The sequence below is a fragment of the Canis lupus genome, chromosome 12 (assembly GCF_003254725.2).
Source record: "Canis lupus dingo isolate Sandy chromosome 12, ASM325472v2, whole genome shotgun sequence".
In the NCBI taxonomy this organism is placed as follows: Eukaryota; Metazoa; Chordata; class Mammalia; order Carnivora; family Canidae; genus Canis; species Canis lupus.
Genome location: NC_064254.1, coordinates 63,920,253 through 63,944,429, shown reverse-complemented (window position 1 = coordinate 63,944,429; position 24,177 = coordinate 63,920,253). Strand labels below are relative to the sequence as shown.

Sequence of the window (24,177 nt, the reverse complement as noted above, 5' to 3'; positions counted from 1 at the left end):
GATGGTAGGATAGAGAGCAAGGTATTTAAATTGCCAGTTTCGCTAGGTTTATAAAAAATATAGTAAGTAAGACCGGAAATATTGGTGGAATCAAACCATGGACAGGGTAAAATTTAGAGTGGAAATAGAACTATACAAAGATTTCTTACCAGGATGAGGGAGGTTTGTTGTGGTGGTTGTTGTGGTTGTTGTTGTTTTTTCCAGCAGGAGCAAACTATCTGGATGGAGAGTAGTAGAGATTGACTATATTAGGTAGGGAAGGGATAATTGTAGGGATGAGAGTTTGGAGTTGGGGTATAAAAGCTATAAGGATAAAGAAAGACTTCACTTTAGATGAGCTATAGACTCTCCTGGGGCTTGAGAGAATGAAACAAGTATAGCTTCACTTTGGCTGTGGTTCATTAGTTGCATGAGTTAGCACACGTAATTTTGAATTATTTACTTCTGTGATCCTTTTAAATAAATAATATCTCTGCATTTAAAATTTGTACTGATTTTACATTCATTTAAAGAATGCTGATAACAATTTTTTGAAGTCAATAATCTTTATGGCATTCATTTTTTTTTACTATAATCTTTGTTTTAGAACATATTCATTTATCCTTACAAGAATCTGACTAATGCTCTTCATTTTATTTTCAGTTTGGCTTTGGATGAAAAAAGAATTTAGCCTATATGTACTGCTTTAACCACTGGAAGAATGACAGATGACAAAGATGTGCTTCGAGATGTGTGGTTTGGACGAATTCCAACTTGCTTCACCCTGTATCAGGATGAGATAACTGAAAGGGAGGCAGAACCATATTATGTAAGTATGTTGATAATAGAAAATGGGATATCTAATTTTGTCCATTTTTTTTAAGTGAAGCTAAGAACCTGGAGGCTGTTATCCAACATTGTATATACAATTAATACTTGCTTATTATGGAAAAAATTAGAAAACACAGAATCAGCAAAAGGAAGGAAATAAAAATTTCCTCTAATACTGCCACCCAGAGGAAAAAAACTACTGTTGACATGTTGATTATGGGACCTTTGACTTTCTTTTTTCTCATGAATATATACATATAAAATATGTGATAATGGAATCATAAGTTATGTGCTTTAGGAACAATTTTGAAAATAATAGGCTCAGATTTGATTTTTCTATATTTAAATGGTTCCAAGTAACTGTTTACCAAATTATTTTTATATTTTTTATGTTTATATTATTAATTATTTTCATATGAACATCTGAATGTGTGTTTTCATATGTTGATAAGCTGATGTATATTATTTATATAAAATGTTATTTAATACCAAATTGCTGAATGTAGACTTACAGGTTTGAATTAGTGTCATCTGTTCTTAAAAAAATATCAAGTGTCTTCTGATTTTAGCCTACCTTTTTTTCCTTTTCCAAACGCACATATAATCCAAACTTAAGCATCTGTCAATCAGAAATACTAGTATCCTGCCTTTTTTACTGAATAGGCCCTAATAGGTAAAGATACTCTCAGTTATCATTATTTTAGTTTTGTCTCGGGGTACATATGATATTGTTTACCTAGGAGGATCCGGAACAGTGGAAATGTATTTGTGGTGTTGGACTTTCTCGTTTCACTTTAATAAAGCTTGCCCTTTGCTTTCTCCCTTGTCTGTTTGAGAGGTAGTGCTGCTCCTCAGCCTGCTTCAGCCATGGGAAGTCAGCCTGGTGGAGGAAGCTACTTAAGGAGCCCCATATACTCACTTTTTGGGTACAGGAACAGTTTCATTTTTCTCTGTGTATCCTCAGCATCTGGCATAGGTCATACAAGTGGTAGACACTCAGTATATGAAAACCTCATACGTTCTGTTGGGATTTTGTTTTAAATCGTCTCTTTGGGTTTTCTTACTGAAAATAATTTTAGAGAAATTGGGTAGTATTTTGTTACTAGTATTCAGGTTATTGTAAGTGAATATATACTTTTGAGTCATTTTAACTTTGGAAATCTCAACAGTTTTCTGCCTTTAGAAAAATTTCCATAGTTAAAAACAAAATGTGGTCACAGTTTATTTTTAGAAGAATTTCACTTTTATTTATTTATTTTTTTTGCTTCTCCTTCTGTAATATGTGTTAGGATATCACTTATGTTTTTTGTTTCCAAACTAGTTTCTGTTATTTTAATTAAAACTTTTAATCTCAAATGGCATTCTAATAGTATCTAAATGAAGGAATATATGTGTCTAGTTGGTCAAAGTAGCAAAAATGAAAAATATGTAATTTAAGTCCCTTTACTTGTTAAGTCAGAATATGGTGTTTGACAGCTTCCTGCAGTTAAAAAAAATATCCAAGTAAAAAATATAGTATTTCTCCTTCTTTATGTATGAATCTGTTAAATATGAAGACTATTGTGAGAGTGGAGTGTGAGTTGTTTTCTAGCTGCTTCTAGTTGAATTGAAAATGGCAACAATTATTGGGGATATCTGTAGGAGGAAGACAGTTGTTTTGTCTAATTGGTAATTGTTTTTTTTAAATGTATTTTTCCCTAACTTTTCACCCAAAAGAAACTCATAGTAATTATGATTATGTTTTTGAAAAATATTGGGTGACAGACATATAATAAATATTAAACAAAAAGCTGCAGTTTAAAACCATGTAGCATCATCCAGATTTTGCTTTTTACATATGTACACACTTACTCATAAGTTACTACATGCAGGAGGAAAATATACAAAAACAGCAGTGGTTAGTCTTAGAATTATAGATGAGAATGGTGGTACCAATCTGGTTTTAGTTTACATGTGTCTTAGTTGTAAATTGTGCTTGAAAGTATTTTTAATTGCTTTGGTTTATAATAATTATAATATTTTAAGGATTCTGGAAGAAACGAGGTAAAAATATCATAGCCCGGGAGCCAGTGAACCTCTTTTCCAGACATCTCAAAGCTCAGGTGAGGGGATGTAACAGGATTATCACCATGACCTTGAAAAGTCCACTTGTATTCAGGTGGATGTGTAGAAAGGATAGGTGAATGAGAACGTAGTTTTTTTTCTTTAAAGATTTTATTTTTAAAATAATCTGTATGCCCAACATGGAGCTTGAACTCAAAACCCTGAGATCAGGAGTCACAAGCTGTACTGATTGGGCCAGCCAGACACCTCTACAGTTTACTTCTTATAGTGCTTATTCTTTATTTCTTAGAAACTAGATTTTAAAATATTTACTCATACCAAATTTATAAGTTAAATTAATATTCAAAGAGTCTTTCTGTTTCCAATGGAAACAATATTAATGTTAAATATATTCATGTTTATTTCTGCAGTTTGTTTTGTTGCCTCTGCATAAATCTCCTTTCAGCCTACATCCCATATTTATGTCAGAAAATTTTATCTTAGTTTGCAGGGAATATTAGAAAGAAAAATTGTTAGAAGCTAGGCAGCTTTTAGTTTCTATTGTTTCTGTTATATTCATTTAAACTGTTGTCTTTCATTTAGATTATCTAATATAAAAACATACATAGTAGTTTGCATTTATATTTTGTGACTTGTTACACAAGAGGAAATCACGCAGTCAGGCAGATGGTCATAAATCTGAGTGGACCCTAAACATTACATAGTAGTCCTTTTATGTTTACTTAGTCAGCTGTCTGTTCTTCTTCAAGGCTATTTCTCTGAGCCTGACCTTATTTTTCACTCTTAAGAGGTAACCTCTCTTCCTGCTTCCTTAGCCTTCTGTCACCAAGTCTTCTGAATGTATCTGCACTCACACACATTGACTTCTCTCTTGTTTCGTTTTTTTTTTTTTTCTTGTTTCGTTTTTTAAAGATTTTACTCATTTATTCATGAGAGACACACAGAGAGGTAAAGACATAGGTAGAGGGAGAAACAGGCTCCCCGTGGGGAGCCCGATGTGGAACTTGATCTCAGGCCCCGGGGATCATGACCTGAGCCGAAGGCAGATGCTCAACCACTGAGCCACCCAGGTGCCCTTTCTCTCTTGTTTTGATGGAAGAGGTGTCCTTCCTCGTAGGCAAGGTCCAGCCTTCTCTCTGTGCTCTGGATCCCATCTATGGTCTTTTCAGGAAGCTAGTGGTTTCTGATATTCTTCTGCCTTCTCTCTTTCTTTTACTATCAACTTCTACCTACCAGCTCCTTTTTTTGCAGCATTTATATTATCTTAAATTCTTTGTACCCTAAAACAACCCTCTGTTTCCCCATTTCTCTTTCATGCTCTTGCTTTCCTTTCATGACCAGACTTATTAAAAGTCTGTACTTGTTGTCTCCTTTCCACCTCCTACTTACTTTACTGCAGTGAGTTTCACACTATTCCAACAGAACCATTCTTGAAGTCACTAATGACATCTTTTTTGCCAAACCTTCAGTCTGTTTTTGAATTTTCATTTGCTTGATCTCCCAGTGGTATTTTGATGTTGTTGTTGGCTATTTTCTCCATTTTGTGACACTGTTCTCTCTTGCTCTGCAGTGTCTCATCATTCTGGTTTTGCTTCTACCTTTCTGGGTTGTTTTGTTTGTTTGTTTGTTTGTTTGTTTGGTCTCCTTTGCCACATCTCCCTCCTTTTGTTTATTCCTTCATGTTGGCATTCCTTGGGGCCTTCCCCTATCCCCCCGCCCCCACTTCACTTCCCCCCTCTGGAGTTGTTCATTTTTATCTCTTTGTTAAGCGTATTTTGACAACTCCCAAGATTTTTCTCCTGAGCTCCAGACCTATATGTCTGCTGGATATCGAACGGGGAGTGTGTTTGAAACTACTCATCATTGTTACCTACAGACAGAATGTCATCTGCCATAATTCCTTCCTGTTTTTGAAAGTAGACCTATCACCCAGTTAGTTAATTACTCTTACCAGTAATTAAGAAAGGACTCATCCTTGTTGCTTCCTTCTTCCATATTCCAGACATTCAGTCAGTAACTTAGTCCATCTGATTTTACATTTCACATATCTCTGAAACTTACCCAGTTTCTTTCACACACATTGCTAAGTCTAGTTTAGACCACCGTGTAAAAACTGATGAGATTTCATAGTACTAAGCAATTTCCCTGGTTTCATTCTTGCCTTCTTTCAACATTTTCAGTTTGCAGTTGGAGTAATCTTTTCAAAACACTTATCTGATCCTGTCACCTGCCTGCCCAAAACCTTTAGTAGCCTTTCATCATCTTTAGAATCCTTCATGTAGTTTACAGCGTTCTCTGTAGTCTGGTCCCTTGCTTCTTCAGTGCTGTTCTGCCTCAACCCTCTATATTCCTGTCATTTTCAACTTCTTTTGGTTCCTCAGATGTGCCAATCTTTGTCTTTTTGAATTCATTCCATGCCTTCTCGTGGTTTCCTCTGTCTGGGGTGAGCAGCAGGATCTCCCACCCCTACTCACAACCACACATCCACAACACCCATGTTTGGTTCCCTCTTCTTTACCTCCTAGCTGTTGCCTTAACAAAGACTTCCTGTCAGGGATTTCCCTAAGCCCCTAGATGAAGTTAAATTCCTTTGCTGCTTGCTCTTGTGACATTCTTTAGTCCTCCTTGCACTCATCACATTTGTAATTTTATTTTGTCTATCTTTCTAGCGTGTTAACTCTGTGAAAGCTCTTGTTTCATTCAGTGCTCTATCTCCATTGCCTGCTATGATGCCTCACACATTGAAATGGAACAGAATTCTCATATATTTTAATTCTGTTTTTGTGCTAGGTAAATAAGTCACCAATTTTAGAATTGAGAGTTGTTGGACAAAATAGGGTTTGGCATAAATAATATTATAGCTGCCTTTTTCAGAAACATAGGTAATCAATACAGCTATATAAAACATGTATTCCTTACAAGCTATATAGAAAAAAAAATGAATCAAATGTGTAGTACTCACTGAGTACATGATAGTGGTAAATGAAGGATGAGAAAACAATAGATTCCATATAGCTGACAGTTTCCCCAGAGGAGGCTAATCTTTTTCATATTAAAAGAACTTAACCTCAAAGAAACTAATGGAACTGAAATAAGCCAGACACAAAAAGCCAAATATTTCATTATTCTATTTACACGAAGTACCTAGAATAGTCCAAGGGCTTGGGGAAGAGAAGAATTGGGGGAGATACTATTTAATTGGTATAGAGTTTGAGTATGGGATGAGGAAAAATTCTGAAGATGGATAAAGTGGTGATGGTTGCACAGCAGCGTGAATGTATTTAATGCCAGTGAACTATACACTTAAAAATGGCAAAAATGGCAAATGCTATGCTAAATGTATTTTACCATAATTAAAACAAACCCATCAGCTACACCAAAAAAATCAGTGAGTGGTACTATCTGGATATAGAAAACAAGAGGAGTTGATCTTAATGTATTTTTTTTTTCCATTTTTACTTAAATATTTATTAGATAAGTTGTATCTACATTTATTTTAGTATAGTCTTTATCAAATCTTAGTGTTATTTCTAAATGCTCCTATAGGTATTTATCTTAGTTACAGATTATGCCAACAGGCCTATTCATTTATTTAAAGATTTAATTTATTCATGAGATACACAGAGAGAGAGGCAGAGATGTAGGCAGAGGGAGAAGGAGGCTCCCTGTGAGGAGCCTGATGTGGGACTCGCTCCCAGGACCCCGGGATCACAACCTGAACCAAAGGCAGGCACTCAATCACTGAGCCACCCAGGTGCCCCCAATAGGCCAATTTAGAACAGAAGACCCAAGTACATTTCAGTTTAGATTCTATCTTAAGAATGAAAATTCTTTGTGAATTATCATTTTTGGCTTTTTGTCATTTAACATTTGGGATCTCCGATTCATTCAGCAGATATTTATTGTGTGCCTACTATAAAGCAGACACTAGTTTGAGAATTTGGAATGTAGTAGTAAACAAAACCAACACAAATCCCTGCCTTAATGGAGTTTATATTTTAATGTTCCTCTTTCCTTATTGTAGAGAAGTTTTCATTTCATGAAAATCATTTGTGGACTTTTCAGCACCTTTGAACCCTAGACATGTAGTACAGCACCCCAAAATCAGAAGCTGTTATCCATGCTCATCAGTTCTGATGTGTCCTCTTTTCTTATAACCTCTGTCAGTTAATATGTTAATATTCTCTGTAGAATAGATTACCAGTTAATGCCCAACACACATTTTAAGTTAAAAGTTCTGGACTTACTAGTATAGAACTTATTAGACAAATAGATCACAGTTGACTCTTAACAGGTTTAAACTGTGTGGATGTGCTTATGCTGTTTTTCTTTTTAAATTTTTTTTTTTTTTACAGCCCAGTACTGTAAATGTATTTTCTTTTCCTTATGATTTTCTTTTTTTTTTTTTCTTATGATTTTCTTAATAGCATTTTCTTTATTGTATTGTAAGACTACAGTATAAAATACATATAACATACAAAATATCTGTTAATTGACATTTATGTTATTAGTAAAGTCAATGGTTGGCTATTAGTAGTTAGTTTTTGGGGGAGTCAAAAGTTATATGTGGAGTTTTGAACTGTGTGGGTGTTGGCACTCCAAATTACCATGCTGTTCAAGGGTCAACTGTATAATTATTTATTTTTAAAAAATGGCTATTTAATCATGCTGTTTTAATTTCTTAGAGACATCCGTGTTACATCTATATTTGATTCTATCATTTCTGATCTTATTGAATCTTTTTTGCCATTTATTTAATAGAATGTGATTTTGGCAAGTTATTTAAACTGCATGTAAAATAGAGGTGATACTATTTTCTGTAAAACAACTAGTGCTTTTTCTTCTACACAGTATTAGTTTCCTTTTTCTTTTCTTCCCTAATCTATATTCTGGTTATTTCTTTATAAAAGAGGAACTTCTATTTTGTTGACTCCACATTGCTATCCAAAAGCTTGTTTCTAGTATTAATAAGTACCTTTTATTCCATACTGGAGCATGCCAGCTACTTCCTACCCCTTGTACCCAGTTGTCCTCAGGACCACTGTCATGTTCTCTTGCCTAATTGGGACCTGTTACCTTGATCTTAGTCCTTTACTCAAAGTATTTCCATTTGTATGTATTCCCCAGCCCCGTAATTCTACTTGGTTTATTGACCAAAAGACATAACTTTGAATAAACAGCATGAAAAATGATGCAGAATTAGCCTCTCAAAAGCACCTGAAAGAGTAACAAAACAGTTTTATCAGCAAAAGACAGAAGCTTAGAAAAGCAAGATACTCTAAGAAGTTAGAGTATCTTCTGGGAAAACGTGAATTTTTGCCACTTTCCTCCTTTTATCCACTGTGTGTTCTTTATAAAACTCTAACCAATTTTCTTAAATGCGTTCTTACGTTTTCTTTCTTGGTATCTTTTGGTGGGAGAAAAACAACGATGGCCTTCATAACTATGCCATTTGAGGCTTTACCTAGTCCAGCATTCCCTCCTCGGCTTCATAAAGACAGAATTGAGGGAGTTGCTGGACAGTGGCAGGATCACCAGTTTACAGCATTATACCTTAAACTTGTGCCTTACTGCCCTTTAAAGATTTAAATGTGTACCTCAATGGTCATCTTTAACTTTTTTCTTTCTTTCAGTTTCTTGTTCAGTAATAACTAAAATCTGTTCTGATTTCCAGACCTTTTTCATCTTTCCATTCCTTCACACTCATCCCTTCATGTAATATTTCCTTAACAGATTTCCAGTTTATAATTTTCTTTCAGTCTCTTAACGTACCACTGCTAGAATATTCCTCAAATAGCTTCTCATTGTGCCATCTTTTATTCATGGTATCATAGTGGGCCCCTATTCTTCAAATAAAAATTTCTATTTGACTTTTAAAGTCTTTTCTGTAGCTACACTGAAGTATTTTTGTAAGTACTTTCTTTGAAAACTTTTTTTACCTTTATTTTAACGTCATATAGAGAGGACAGATTTATCTTTGTCTTAGTGTTCTTCATTACAACTAAGCTAATACATGGTAGATTATCAAAACATGATGGACCAATTGAGAAGACTTATCTGATTGATAAGTCAAGATGTACATTAGGACTGAGTTTATTATTTTCTCAAAACAATTTAATTCAGGTGAATCAAACTAATTTTTTAATTTCATAGAAATAACAAGTATCCTAAATAGCGTGACATCTGATTACTGTTTTTTTATTTGGATAAAAGTATTACAGAGAGATTTTAGATAGATTTGTATTGTTTATTCTAGGTACTTATGCTATGAACTGTACTTAAAGTAATGACCTCATAAGAAATTTAAAGTCTTAACCTTTAGCCTTTGAATTACTATAAAAAGCAGTTGAGTTTGTGTGGAATATTCAAAATAATGCAAAGAACATGGCTGTTTTTCCTTAAAATTCAAAAACCTACTTAGTATTTATTTTTTTGAAAAAATAGTAAATAAATACGGTTTTACAAATTTTCATTTCAGTTGCTTTTGCCAAGAGTAAGTTATTTGACGTTGGTAACTGACAAAGTGAAAAAGCACTTTCAGAAGGTTATGAGACAAGAAGACATTAGTGAGATATGGTTTGAATATGAAGGCACACCACTGAAATGGTGAGTGAATTTTTCTGCATTATTAAGCATTGAGTATATGCTAGCTTTATGAAGGTATAGTGCCCTGAAGCAATTTTTAAAAAGTTATATAAAGAAAAAATCACTAGTCTAGCTCATATAATACAGTGAATTTTAAACTATTATTCAAATATTTTACTGAAAATATTCCTACCTTCTTTTGGATGCATGGGAGATTGGACCAATTTGTATATATTTTCAACAATAGATTTTTCTATGGCATAATAATAGTGTATTTGGCTATGGTTTTTTCCTTTTTTCCAGATATGTTTAAGAGTCCCTTATGAATAAGTCACTCTATGACACTATTCAATTTTGTTTCTATATCCAAAATTTTTATAACAGATCTTTATATATACATGATTACCTAAAATGGCATCTTTCAAACTGATTGCCACATTTAGTTGATCATGTGCCGTATGCATATTTTATCTAGCCTTGATTTCCTTTTTAGGTGAAAAATAATTTAGATATTGTATAATTCTTAAGAAGTGTATTAAAAATAAATCCTGAATCTGGGCTTATCCATGTAGAGATGATGTATTTTTGTACTTCCTCTGTTACTGGGAGTTTGTAAATTGTGCTTCCAAAAATATTTTATGAAATTGGACAAATTATAGAGAAGAATATAAAAAATGGTTCAAAGTATGCTGAGATACAGGTGTTGAAATGCTGCCATATGAATGTAGTTGAATGAAAATGTCAAGACTTAACTATGAAAAAAAAAAAAAAAACTATGAAAAATATAAATAGGTTAAAAGTAGACTTGCTTTCTAAATCTGGGAGTATTAAAATGAGTTTTAAAAGAGATTCATAAAAAAGGAAGCTAGTAGATGTTTAATAAATGCAGCTGACTTGAATATAAGTATCACATAGAAATAAGGAGTGAACTTTTGGAACTCACTTCGTGTTGATGAATTCTCACAAGTGAGTAGATTTTTCGTAATGGTTTAGAAACATACAAAGTGATATTTTGTATTGATTTGGAAGCAAGGAGATTTTGTATTGAGTTATAGGTCATGTCTCCCAACCTTTTGAGGCAGTCCTGGGAAAGGATGACAAAGTTCTTTATAGCATTCATTTTTAAATAAAAACAGTATTGACGAGCTTCATGATCATATATCAGACTCATGACTCTTGAATAGTTCTAGACCTCAGGCAGCATAGATAAGTCAATGTTTTCTGTTTCTTTTTATTTCTCAGAAGAATTGGAGGTTTTGGAATGGGAAGGTGGCTTAAAAGAAGTGTAAGAGGAGCAAGGATCAGGAGAGTAGAGGGAAAGGGAGGGGGAAAGATTGTGGGTGAGTAGGATATATAGGATATATCTATATTCTTGACAGTTCTATCTGTATTATAGTTAGATATTGAAATTGCATTGCTTTATGTGTATTAGTTACACATTATTGTAAAGAATTCATGACTGACACTAGGCTTTTCAGTTTTATCAGTGTAAAGTAGGGCTTCTTAACGAGGGCTCTATTGACATTTTGGCCTACATAATTTTTTGTTGTGGGAGGGCTACCCTGTACATTATAGGATTTTTAGCAGCAGCCTTGGCCTCTACCTGCTAGTGCTAGTAGCATTCCCTCTAGTGATTATTTATAGTACGTGATTATTATAAAATGCTGCCAGATGTCTTGGGGTGGAGGGATACAAAACCACTCCCAAAGGAGAAACTCTGGAAAAGATGGGAAACTTCAATTTAACTTTTATAAGTAAACGATTGCTTAGCCATCATCCTTCAGCTGCTGTTTTAATCCATCCTGTGTGGCGGTTATTTTTGTATTTCATATGTTTTGTATCCTCTGAGTTTGTATTCTATATCAGTGAATAATGTTTTGACTTTTGCTCCCTGTTACTACAGAGTAATGATTTTGGCTTAAATATATAATGTTCTTACTTTGTCAGTATTTATCGGAGAGTCTTTTATTAAAGAGTAAAAAATTTATTTTTCCTTTTAGAGAGCTTATGTGAAAGTAATTGTGTTCACTATCTTTGTTTTAGGTTTTGAGGTGTTAATGTTTTATGTGTGATACCACTTTTATAGTTACGTGTTGCTATGAGCTTGTTGTATTTAATGACTTTTGATAAAACTTTTCCTTTAGTACAGTACTCCCCCTTTATCTGTGGTTTTGCATTCTGTAATTTCATTTCCCCTCAGTCAGCCATGATCTAGAAGGAGATGATCCTCCTCTGACATACTGTTAGAAGGTTGGCAGTAGTAGTGTAACACTATGTCATAATGCTTATGTCATTCACCTCACCTCACCTCATCTCATCTCATCACGTAGGCATTTTTATCATTTCACATTATCACAAGAAGGGTGAGTATAGTACAGTAAGATACTTTGAGAGAAAACGCATTCACGTAACTTTTATTATTATAAATTTTGTTATAATTTTAAGTTATTGTTAGTCTCTTACTGTGCCTACTTTATAAATGAAACTTTATCATAGGTATGTAAGTATGTATGTTTAGGAGAAAACACAGTGTATGTAGAGTTTGGTACTACTTGCGGTTTCAGGCATACCTGGGGCAGTCTTAGAACATATCCCCCGTGGATAAGGGGGACCAACTACTACATTGTTAGGTACTCCATATATTTGATGGACGAATAGCTTCCAGAGGCATGAATGTAATCCAGGACCTCTGAGCTAAGTCTTGATCTTTTCTCTTTTTGCTCCCAACGATAGCAATTTTCTCCTATGTTAAAGGAGTCCTCTTCCTGTGTTAAAGGAGGCATAAACTATCAATATCTACCTGACATTTAAGCAATGGGCTTCATATGTTAGGATAATCATTATAGGGAAGGAGCTACCACTGAAATTTTGTAGGACTTGGACTTTTGAGACCATGCACGTGTCTTAAGAGGAGCAGTTATGTGAATAGGGTGATAACATCTTTCTTATACTTGATTCTTTGGAGTTTTAAATAAATCCAGGTGAGAAAGGAAATCAAATACCAGTTTAGACAATTCATAAAAGAAGAAAGAGCATAAATTGAAATTCCTTCTTACTCTGTAACTCCAGCTATTCGTATTTATTTTTATAATTGTTTAAATATCTGCATGAGATATTTGAGCATGGGCTTTTGTACCTTAAGCAATAGTACATAAGAGGTGCAAAGTAAATGTTTGTTCAGTGGGTGAATGAATCTAAATTAGTCCCTTCTTTTTATTGAGAAAATGAGGCTCAAATATATAAAATAAACTTGCTCAAATGAGTGACTAGGACCAGATTTCGAAAGTCTCAGTTCAGGGCTCTTTGTACCACACCTGCTGATATTGTACTTGTTAGTTGTTATTTTCTTCAAATCTGTATGTTCTCTCTAAATTGCTTATCTTATTTGTCCATATTAGAATTGAAAGATATTTAAGAACAGTGGTATACACATAATGAATACTTAATATATTGTTGATTTGTATAGAGAATCTGAGGGGGCTTTATTTGATTAGTGTTTTATCCTCTACAGTCCTTTGTCTCCTTAAGTTTTAAAAATTACGGGGCAAATAGAAAGTGCTGATCTAACTCAATGCAAGGATTTTTTTTTTTTTTTTTGGAGTGATTTGAGTTCATTAGTCACCAGAGGGTGCTCTAACATTGCATTTTAAAAGGTGATGGTTCTTTTTACCATAAATTAAATGTTCAAAGTTTGTATTTGTTACTTTTATATTAGACTTATTTCAAGAGAACAGTTCCTGGTTCTTTTAAAGAACACTTTGAAAAAAAAAAATAAAAAATAAATTAAAAAAAAGAACACTTTGTTTATATGCTGTAATATTGGTTAGATCTTAGGCCTTCAGTATAAATTTTAGAAAAAGCCTTTCTTTTTTGTCAACTATAAAAGCAAGTGTCACTAATAGAATATTATTATTATTTTGTATAACCTGACTTATTTTCAGGACTGGTTGTTGAAAGAAAGAAGTTGAAACTACCTTTAGAATTAAAAAAAAAAAAAAAAAAAAAAAGAGCAGCAAACACTGATGTTAATCTTAAACATAGACATAACAGAATGACCCAGAATTTAATACTGTATCTATCTGGTTTCAAAAGTAAATTTTAACAAATAACCTCTTAATCATAAATACTCTTCTCTCTTATGCCTTGTCTTTTTTCTAAGGTTGTGAATTTCTAAAATTTTTCTTTTTTTAAAAAAGATTTTATTTATTTATTCATGAGCGACCCACAGAGAGAGGCAGAGACAGGCAGAGGGAGAAGCAGGCTCCCTGCAAGGAGCCCGATGTGGGACTTGATCCCGGATCCACTGAGCCACCCAGGCATCCCCTGAATTTCTAAAATTTTATAAATTCTATAAACTTGAATTTTGAAATGTGAAATTTTGCATTTGAGACATGTAGTATCCCCTTGAGTATTTTTGTACTTTTTCATGCATAAGAGTAGGTTTAGAAAGCTGTGAAACACAGTGGTAATTTACAATTGTTTGTGTTCTATAGGTAAAGCAAGGAAAAATTGATTGTAATCATTAAGTTACTTTGGTGTACATTTGAGTTGCATGCTTTATTATTATTACTTTTTAGATGTGGGGCTTGTTCTCACCACCCTGAGATCAAGACCTGAGCTGAGATCAAGAGTCAGATGCTTAACTGACTGACTGAGCCACCCAGGCATCCCGATTTGCACCCTTTTTTATTCAGTGAAATATAATCCTGTTTCCAGTGAATCACTAGTAGGCTTATGAATAGGATGCATTTATTTCAGTGAAATGGAGTAAGACAATAGTTCTCTCTAATATATGGGGAGCTTTCTTTCAATGCTGTGTTACAATGTTGCTTTGCTCAATATGACTCCAGATGTTTAAACTACTGAGAGCACCCTTGGCTGACTTAGGAACATATCCGTTATTGCTATACATGTGGCCAGTATGTGTGTATGTATTTTAGCAGTAATGAAAGGGTAAAGAAGAAACAGCTTATGCAAAGAAAAATGAAAATATTACTCATTTTGAGAATTGAATTTAGAATAGACTAGAGCAGTTTAAGGAAGAGAAAGAAAATGAATAAAATGTGAAAATAGACCTAAGACTAACTATTCTGGTACAGTCAGTTTTTATTGGGCAGTAGATTGAACCTTTACTAGTTGGATCTTCTTCTGGGATATATTCCAGGTTCATATCCTCACCACTTCCTTTTTGTTAAATTTAGGTTAGATTGGCAGGAGAGCAACATAACAGATAAATGGTTACATTATGATTTACTTACAGTTATGGCTTATGTGGTTTCTATGTTGTGGGTTAGGAGCCTCCTGACAAAACTATGTAGAATATCTGTTTAGAGGAGTTGTACAAATTAGTACTTTTGAAACCCTTGATGTAAATCAGATTATAGTGTAAGAGAGATTCAGTACCTTTAATTTTTGCCAATTCTGTTTTCTGTTAAATATTTTCTTGCATATTTTTTTTAAATAAATGATTTTATTCATTAGAGACAGAGAGAGAGAAGGCAGAGGGAGAAGCAGGCTCCATGCAGGGAGCCCGACGCTGGTCTCGATCCCGGGTCTCCAGGGCCCTGGGCCGAAGGCAGCGCTACACGGCTGAGCCACTGGGGCTGCCCTTTCTTGCATATTAATAGACTCATCAGGAATAAGCACTCTTGGAACCAGTTAATTCAGGTGGTATATTTGTTTAGAGTTAGTATCCGCATCAAAATCATTCTGACATAAACATCTACATTGAGTCACATAAAAGCTATACATACAGATTTTTAAAAAAAATTTTATTTATTTACGATAGTCACACAGAGAGAGAGAGAGAGAGGCAGAGACATAGGCAGAGGGAGAAGCAGGCTCCATGCACTGGGAGCCCAACGTGGGATTCGATCCCGGGTCTCCAGGATCGCGCCCTGGGTCAAAGGCAGGCGCCAAACCGCTGCGCCACCCAGGGATCCCTATACATACAGATTTTGATAATAGAAGTCTATATGTAAAGAAAATAGTTCTTTCTGGTGCAGTTTTATTTTTAAAGATTGTTACAGGATAATTATTGGTAATTCTATTTTAAACATTTCTTTTTTTTTTTTAAAGATTTTTATTTATTCATGAAAGACAGAGAGAGAGAGAGAGGAGCAGAGACACAGGCAGAGGGAGAAGCAGGCTCCATGCCAGGAACCCAATGTGGGATTCGATCCTGGATTCCAGGATCAGGCCTTGGGCCAAAGGCAGGTGCTAAACTGCTGCGCCACCCTGGGATCCCCTGTAATTATATTTTAGAATGCTTTTGTGTTAATACTTTACATACATTTATAATTAAATGTAAGTATTAGAAACTATTATACTTAAATTTCATCTTAATCTTTAGTATATTCAGAAAAAAAGAGTTATCATTTACTGGTCAGAGACCAGTGAACTTTAAAAAATTATATATACTTGTCATTTTTTGTTAAAGATTTTATTTATATATTTGAGAGAGAGAGAGAGTAGGAGCAGAGGGAGGGGCAGAGGGAGAGGAAGAAGCATCTTCCCCACTAAGCAGGGAGCCCAATGCTGGGCTTGATCCTGGGACTCCAGGGTCATGACCTGAGCCAAAGTCAAATGCTTAACAGACTGAGCCACCCAGGCACCCTACTTAAGTCGTTTTGTAAATAACTAAGAGAAATATAATAGAATAGTGACAACTTATTAGCAATTTTAAAAAACATTTAGATACAGCAAATTCAGATTTATATTCCATATTTTCCTGGGTTTAAAAGTATAGATACCGGAAATGGACAATGTCTTCTGAATACAACTACTCATTCGTTGTCATGCATTCACATAAACCTATAAGAGGTTCTAACTTATTGTGACTTCTGGCTCATGTACTTACCAGCTATGCTTGAAGAAATTTTTAAACTTTTGACAGGTCATGATTTTGTGGTAAAATATTTGTTTACGTTAGTAATCACCAATTAGAATGATCAGCTCAGTACTTGTTCATTTCTACATCATATAATTCCTTCCAGTCATCTTTAGTACAAATTTGCCTTTAGCTCTTGATCACTTACTATCAGGTAAATTGTGCACAAATAGCATAAAAGATAAAAAAAAATCCTATCACACATCTTTTGAACATAGTACTCCAGGTTCTTGTCATAAAATAATGTATGATGAAATTATTGCCATTGAATAACTAAGTGGATAAGAATGCCATGTCTTTAGAAATATATTGTTCATTCATTAGTTTTTGAATTCTGGAAAATTCACCTAGAATATCATCTAATGACTCATAGTCTGAGATTTCAATTACATGATCAATTTTATCACTGTCATTGAAGTCTAAAGTATTGCTGTCTCTGTAAAAACCTTCTGATTTATCTAATAATTGAGTAACATCTTCCCTTGTCAATTTTCCTTTTTTTCCCATTATGCATGGAAAATAAGACATTTTGAATTTTCAGCTGTATTAAGATAGATAAAAACAGACTCCAAAGATGGGGTCTACATCCTTACTTTATACTTCCTTGAAATATGATGCAATATTTTATTTTATTTCATTTTTTAAAGGATTTTATTTATTTATTCATGAGAGAGAGAGGCAGAGACATTGGCAGAGGGGGAAACAGACTCCATGCAGGGAGTCCAGTGCAGGACTTGATCCCGGAACCCCAGGATCATGACTTGAGCCAAAGACAGCCCCTCAATCGCTGAGCCACCCAGATGTCCCTGATGTAATATTTTAGATGAAACAATGAGAAAATGGAAGGACACAATATCATATCATCCTTCTAGGATGCCATTATTTTTCCAAATTGTCACTATTTTCATCTTTTTTTTTGTTTTTTAAGATTTTATTTATTTATTCGAGAGAGAGGGAAAGACACAGGCAGAGGGAGGAGCTCATGGGGAGCCCAATGTGGGACTCGATCCCAGGACCCTGGGATCACGTCCTGAGCCAAAGGCAGACACTCAACCACCGAGCCACCCAGATGCCCCTTTTTTAAGCATAGTTGGGAATAATTGATAAATAATATTAAATAATTCCTAGAATAATGAAATAGAGTTCCTGGAATAGAATGAGGACTGAAAAAGTCTGTTTTTGTAAAAAATGCAAGACATTATGTAAAGCTTGTACAATTTTAGGAAGTTCAGAGAGAAGGACCAGAGTTGGATAGAACGTATAACTTTATGTAATGCAGTATTTTTGTTTTTCAGAATATTATTTTTATTTTAATTTTTGACCAAGGATTTTTTCTAGTTTCTGAAATGTTTCTGAATGAATCATTCTATTACTTGGTAGTCCAAAATTTCCTTCAGTATTCATATTTGGTTATGAAAGATTTGTGTTAGACGCCAACTTTCAAATAAGAGTAGTTTAAGGGTTATTATTAAGAGATACAACACATACATGACTAAAAATACCCACCTTTTATTTTACTAGTAGGGCATTCATTCTAAATTCTTTCTAAATAATACATGATCTCTAGTGATTTTTACAATTGTATTATGTAGATGTAAGCAAAAATAACTAATATTAGTTAATATTTGAATCTTGGTTAGGCAATGTATTTGGTCACTCATTTTTAGGGGAATTAGATGTATTGCCAAATTTTTCAGCTTCTAAATCTAGGAATAACTCACTAACATCAAGAGAACAGGATTGTGCATGACACCAAGTAGTCTTCTTTTTGCTTTTATTGGAAGTATTGTTTAATTCTGTTTCATTATTTAAGCCACTTTAGATTCTTTAAAAGGATGATTTAACATGTAAGATTTGTTCATTGAAATCTGCAAGGTTTGTATTATTAACCTTTGTTTATTGCTAAATAATTTGCTTCATTGTGAGTAATGATTATATTAGGAAATGTTCTCTTATTTAGGAAGTCCAAAATTTGTTTTTGTAAAAAACTTTAGTCTGAGGTTGCAGAAAAGTATTCAGTGACTTTGGAAAATGTTGATGTGCTGTTTTATGAAAAAAGCAGGTTATAGTGTTTTGTAAAAGAAGCCTAATCTATATTTATATATATATGCATAAATAAAAGACATTCCATAGTGTTAATAGTAATAACCACAAAAGGGATGATTGCATGCCTTTTTGAGGCGCTTTTCTTAGTTCTTAAAATTTTCTAATATTTTAGGTTTAAAAATTTTTTTAATATGTTTAAGCTTTAAAAAACTGTTGTCCAATGTGAATACTGGGATAATAATCAGATACTGCAGTACTGTGATCTAACAGTTGTCATGGCTGATAAAAGATGCTTTGGCACAATTCCATTATGTATATTGAGGTTTCATTGGGGAATGAAATGCTTAGAAGAAAACTGATACGGGGAAACTCTACCATATTAGCTTAGGCAGTTAACTGTGTTCTATGATTTGTGGGTAAAGGCCCCTGATATTTGATGTTACAATATGTGCTGAAATTTATTTTGGAGTTGTAGTTATAACTTTAAAATATTCTTTCTTAAAACGTACTCTTTCATTTTTAGGCATTATCCAATTGGTTTGCTATTTGATCTTCTTGCATCAAGTTCAGCTCTTCCTTGGAACATCACAGTACATTTTAAGGTATAGTTTAAATAGCATTTCCCATTTCTCCCATTTGTGGTACTTAGTAAGTAGACTTGGAGTAGAATTTTTTTTTAAGTGAAGTTGTATATTGCTTCTATGACACATTTTTTTAATGCTAAGCTGCCGCTAGTGTTCATACATATATCTTTGAGTTTATTCCTAACTCTTGGCAGAGCCATTTAAACACTTAATGTATAAATGCCTATTTGCTGGAGCTGAATACACTATGTTTAAAATTTGTAATATTTTGGAATATTTATATATTCATTTAAAAAAATCAAATAGAATAAAATCCTGAGTTTAGATGTGGGCATGGGAGTGGGGAGGAGTACAACTTAATACTGTTGAGTAACTCTAAGGCTAATACGATTGAATTGTGAGAAGGGTTAGGACACAGAAGTCCAAAGGCTTGATCTGAGTATGTTTTGAGAAATTTCAGTTCCTGTAGTTTTTAAGACCAGTCCAGATTTATTGTAACTTAATATTGTCCTAATAGTTCATAAAGTAGTCTGTCTTTCCCCTTTACCACCTTGATTCTTCAGGTCTTGCTCCCTAAGCAATTCACAAATACCACTGAAGGATTGAAATACCTCTATTAATTAGTTCATCACCAGGCAGTGATTCTCAAAGGGCGATGGATTGTGGGAGTGAAGCATGTTAAGAACTTGAAAAGTCATTTTAGGTGTCTAATTTGCTTTCCTGTAGGGGGCACTCATTCAGTCACTGCCCAAAGATTGCTCACCCATTCTTCCTAAGATACTTTCCTTCCCATTTTGCTAAAATTGAGTGTATGGGTCATTGGCATTTATTTCCCTGTCTTTTATACTAATGTGCTTTGCACAGTACCATGTTACTACAGAATTTAGTTACCATGGAACCAAAGTGAGGATATGGTTCTGATGTGCATGACTTTCAGTTACCATGGTACCATGCAAAGCAAAGACTGCCTGTATATATAATAATTTAAGTTTAGACCTGTATGAAAATAAAACTACTCCAAGTATAATGACTGTAGAGGTTCCATATTGCCTAACATGTTAGTTTTTCCCATTATGTTGAAAAATAATTTTCATAATTAGATTATTTATATGAGAGAGATGCATTCTAAGCATTTAGAATCTAAGTTAAAATATATCATAGCTGCCCATTTATTTATTGATTCAACAAATATCAGAAACCTGCTGTGCACCAGCCAGGCACTGTTCTAGAAGCTTGGGATAGATACATGAGTGAATGACACAAAGACAAACACTGTGACACTTTATAGTACCTACCTGGCACTACATACCAAACCCTCTGTAATTACTGACTGACTGAATCAGTAGATTGTAATAATAATAGGAAAGGCTTAGAATTGTTATGCTTGTTTTAGTGTAAGCAGTCTGTGGATCCATAGGGGTACCCAAAGCTCTTTCAAAGGATCCCTGAGGTCAAATCTGTTTCCATCATAATAATAAGATGCTGTTTACCCTTTCCTCTGTGTTTACGTTTGTACTGATCTGCAAAAGAGATAGTGGGTAAAACTCTTGGCACCAAAGCACAAAGCCGGGCAGTGCACCACACTGTGCAAGTGGTTATTTTATTCTTCACTGCCACACACTTAACAGTAGGAAGAACATCAGTTTCACTTAAGACTGTTCTGGATGAAGCAGTACAAATTATTGATTAATATTAATCTTAACTCTTCAGTACATGTCTTTTTAATCTCCTATGTGTTGAAATGGAGGGTACATATAAAGCACCCTGCTGTATGTCAACTGTGATGGTTGTCTTAAGGAAAAGCACTTATGCCCTTGTTTGAAGTCAAGGTGAACAAGCCACTTTTTTCATAAAACACCATTTTTTATTTGAAAGAGTGACTGATACAAAGTGTGTTTATTCAGACTTGGATATTTGTAAGACAGTTTCTTAAATAAAGTGAATCTCTCATTGCAATGACGACAGTATTTGTTGCCAGTGATAAAATGTACTTCTAAGTGAAAATCAGAATTTTGGAGAACATATCTGCTACCATGACCTTGACAACTATATTATTCTTAAAACAATTTTCTGATGAGATTGGTGGTTATTTAACAGATCTGATTCTTAAGAAATTTTATGTAATGTGTCAACATTTAGAAAAGATTTACATTAATTCAGTAAACAAATACTTTCCAGATGGTTAATGCATGATGTTAAAAAATAATGCATGTGAAAAAGATCCATTCAAAATGCAAGGTCAGAATTAGGGATTTTAATATAACAGATCAAAATGTTTATTGATATGCTTTCAGTTTCCACATTAATGTTATAATTATTTTATTGAATCTGGTGTAGTATCAAAAAACAATATCCACAGACCTGAAAAGTCTGTTAAAATGCTACTTCTTTTCCCAGCTACATATTTTATAAGTCTATATATTTGTGTAAATTAATCAAAATAACATTGTAGAACACTGAATGTAGAAGCAAATAATTCATCTGTTTCTACAAACCCAAACATTAAAGATATTTGCAAAACTGTAAAACAGTGCCAGTATTCTTCCTAAGTTTTTGTTGTTCTAGAAAATATGGTTATTTTTCACAGATAATAGGATTTTTGTGTTAACGTATAATGGGTATATTCTTGGTATTTTTAAATGAATCGCTCTTTGAGGTCTTTAGTAGGTCACCATTTTCTTCCCAGATGAGAAGTTTATTAGAGAAATTAAATAGAAAACAGAATCTTAGAGCTAATAAGGATATTATAGAAGGTGTTTTAAATTTGCTCAAGCTACCAATGTATTTCTATCAGCTGTTCTTACACTTCCTGCCCTGGCCCATATTGGAGGAAAATTATTACCCAGATTTCTTTTTGTATACTGTTCCCTTTATTTAGGGTTATAAGCTTTCCTCAAAAGTTGTCCCCATGTGTTTATTGATGGCTTATCCTGTTTAATGTAGTCCCATTTCTGTTATACTACTTTATGGTTTTTGATTGATTATAATGAAACAGTATGACATTTACAGGTAGAAAAGCAAATGCTTTTAGAGTGAGGAAGCAGGGTTTTGTTTTGTCTTTAGTTTCTAGATAATAGTTTTACAATAGATTGAATTTATTAACAACTTTATGTCAGTTGATGTGTCAGTATGTATTTTATCTTTAATGCTACTGAGTATGTCAAATGATTTCTGTATTTTAACCAGACAACTTGGAATTTATTTCTTTTACAGTTGCTTTCAAAGATATTAATTGATTTTGATTAGGTTTTATACAATTATAAACTCCTCAAGAAACCCTCTCTGCCTCTACCACACATACACATTTGATCTTTTCAGTGGTTCAGACTGAATTCTTGGAGGAGAATGAATAACTGTTAAGTAGTTTTCAGATATTTTCTTTAATTTTTAACTGACTTTGCTGCTTGTCATTTGAATAGATATATAGTGGCTAATAAATAACGTAATGAATTTTACGTAACGTAAATGAATTTTAACGTCTAGAGTGGTGCCTTTCAAACTTCAATGTGCCTGCAAATTACCTTTGTGTCTTGTTAAGGTACCCATTTTGATTCTGATTCTGTAGGTTTGGGCTGAGAGCAGACGTTCTGTATTTTTATTTTTTAATTTGTTTCTATTTTTTTCCATTGGATTTTTAGACTTTATTACATAAGTTCATTATATGTGCACAGTCGGCATAGATGTCAACACATGAGCATGTTTTATATCAGCTACCATAATGATTGCCATGCCTGTAAGAGTAAAATTATTTAGTTGACAAACAACCCTCCATGGGGGAAATATTAAATGATTACCAGCCATACTCTGATCTTTATGTTTTATATTCTTATTCACAGTAGGAGTCCTGACAGGACTTAACTTCTAGCTAATTGATCCTTGGGTTTTTTTTCTCCAGGATGCATACTGTGTATTAGCATAATTTCATTATGTCTTATCGATTGAAGCATTATAGGAGGATTTGCTCACCAACTCCCATTATTTTCAGACGTTTAACTTAACCTGAGCAAAAATTTATTTTGTAAACACAAAGGTGTTAGCCTTTCCCACCACACTTTCTTTACGTTTCAAGAGTGCCACCAGCTCACTCTGATCATCCAGATATGTACACAACATGAAATACGATCTCATCCAACATATATTCATTCATTTCACTATCAGCAGTAACAATAATTTTCATAATTTGAGAGGAATTTGCATCTAAACCACAAATAGCAATAGTGGAATTAACAACTGCTTATCTCAAATGACTACATGGATGCCCCCCCATATCATACATTTGAAGAATCTTTTTACATAAATGTATAATAAGGGAAGGTATCAAACTTCTTCCAACTGATGCCAAGCCAATGTCATAACTACTGTGTCTTTTCATTTCATGAGGTATTAGTAAAAATTATATAGCTTTGTCAAAATGAAATTATAGGTTCAGACACTTTATATCTTGGTGACATATCCATTCCAGGTAGGTTTCCAAGATGCAACATTACCTATTGTAGAAGAACTTTTACACTTTACAATCATACATTAATGATCATTCTCCTGATTAGCTCCTTAACAGCTAACCTAACACACAAGTGCAATAGATATACGAGTATAAACAGCTTGAATTATTCTACTAGCCATTATTCTAATCTTGTTTACCGTCACTACAGTTTCATTATATAATAGATTAAATTAATAATCCTTCACTGTAAAGACTGTAGGCCATCAATGAGTGAAGCTATGAATAAATACATATTTATTTTTTTCATCATGATAAGTGTACTCTTTAACACCCATCCCCTATTTTCCCCATCCCCCCACCCACCTCTGCTCTGGTAATCATCAGTTCATTCTCTATAGTTCAGGATTTGTTTCTTGTTTGTCTCTTTTTTTTTCCCTTTGTTGTTTGGTTTCTTAAATTACACCTATGAATGAAATCATATGGTATTTGTCTTTCTCTGATTTATTTTACTTAGCATTATACTCTAGCTCTATCCATGTTGTTGCCAGTGGCAAGATTTCATTCTTTTTTATGGCTGAATAATATTCCATTATATAATTTCTTCTTCATCCATTCATCTATCAGTGGACACATGGGCTCCTTTCATAGTTTGGCTTTTGAGGTTATTTTTAACAAGTTCACAGGTAATGCAGTGTTACCACATGTTGATAACAAGAGTTTGGAGAACAGTGCAGATTTAAAAGTTAAAAATATTG

General features: G+C 33.7%; 1 protein-coding gene across 6 annotated transcripts in view; it reads left to right on the top strand.

The window, feature by feature from the left end:
• The window catches only part of ATG5 (autophagy related 5), a 126,808-nt gene that overhangs the window by 8,737 nt on the left and 93,894 nt on the right, over positions 1 to 24,177 (top strand). For 5 of the 6 annotated variants that reach the window (XM_025444464.3, XM_025444468.3, XM_025444465.3 and 2 more), the window contains exons 2-4: positions 643 to 808; positions 9,353 to 9,480; positions 18,918 to 18,996. In XM_025444464.3, coding sequence (XP_025300249.1) covers positions 701 to 808; positions 9,353 to 9,480; positions 18,918 to 18,996 — 315 coding nt within the window. In that variant the 5' untranslated portion in view covers positions 643 to 700. The remainder of the gene's footprint in view (positions 1 to 642; positions 809 to 9,352; positions 9,481 to 18,917; positions 18,997 to 24,177) is intronic. The other variant, XM_035697988.2, reaches the window with a different exon arrangement.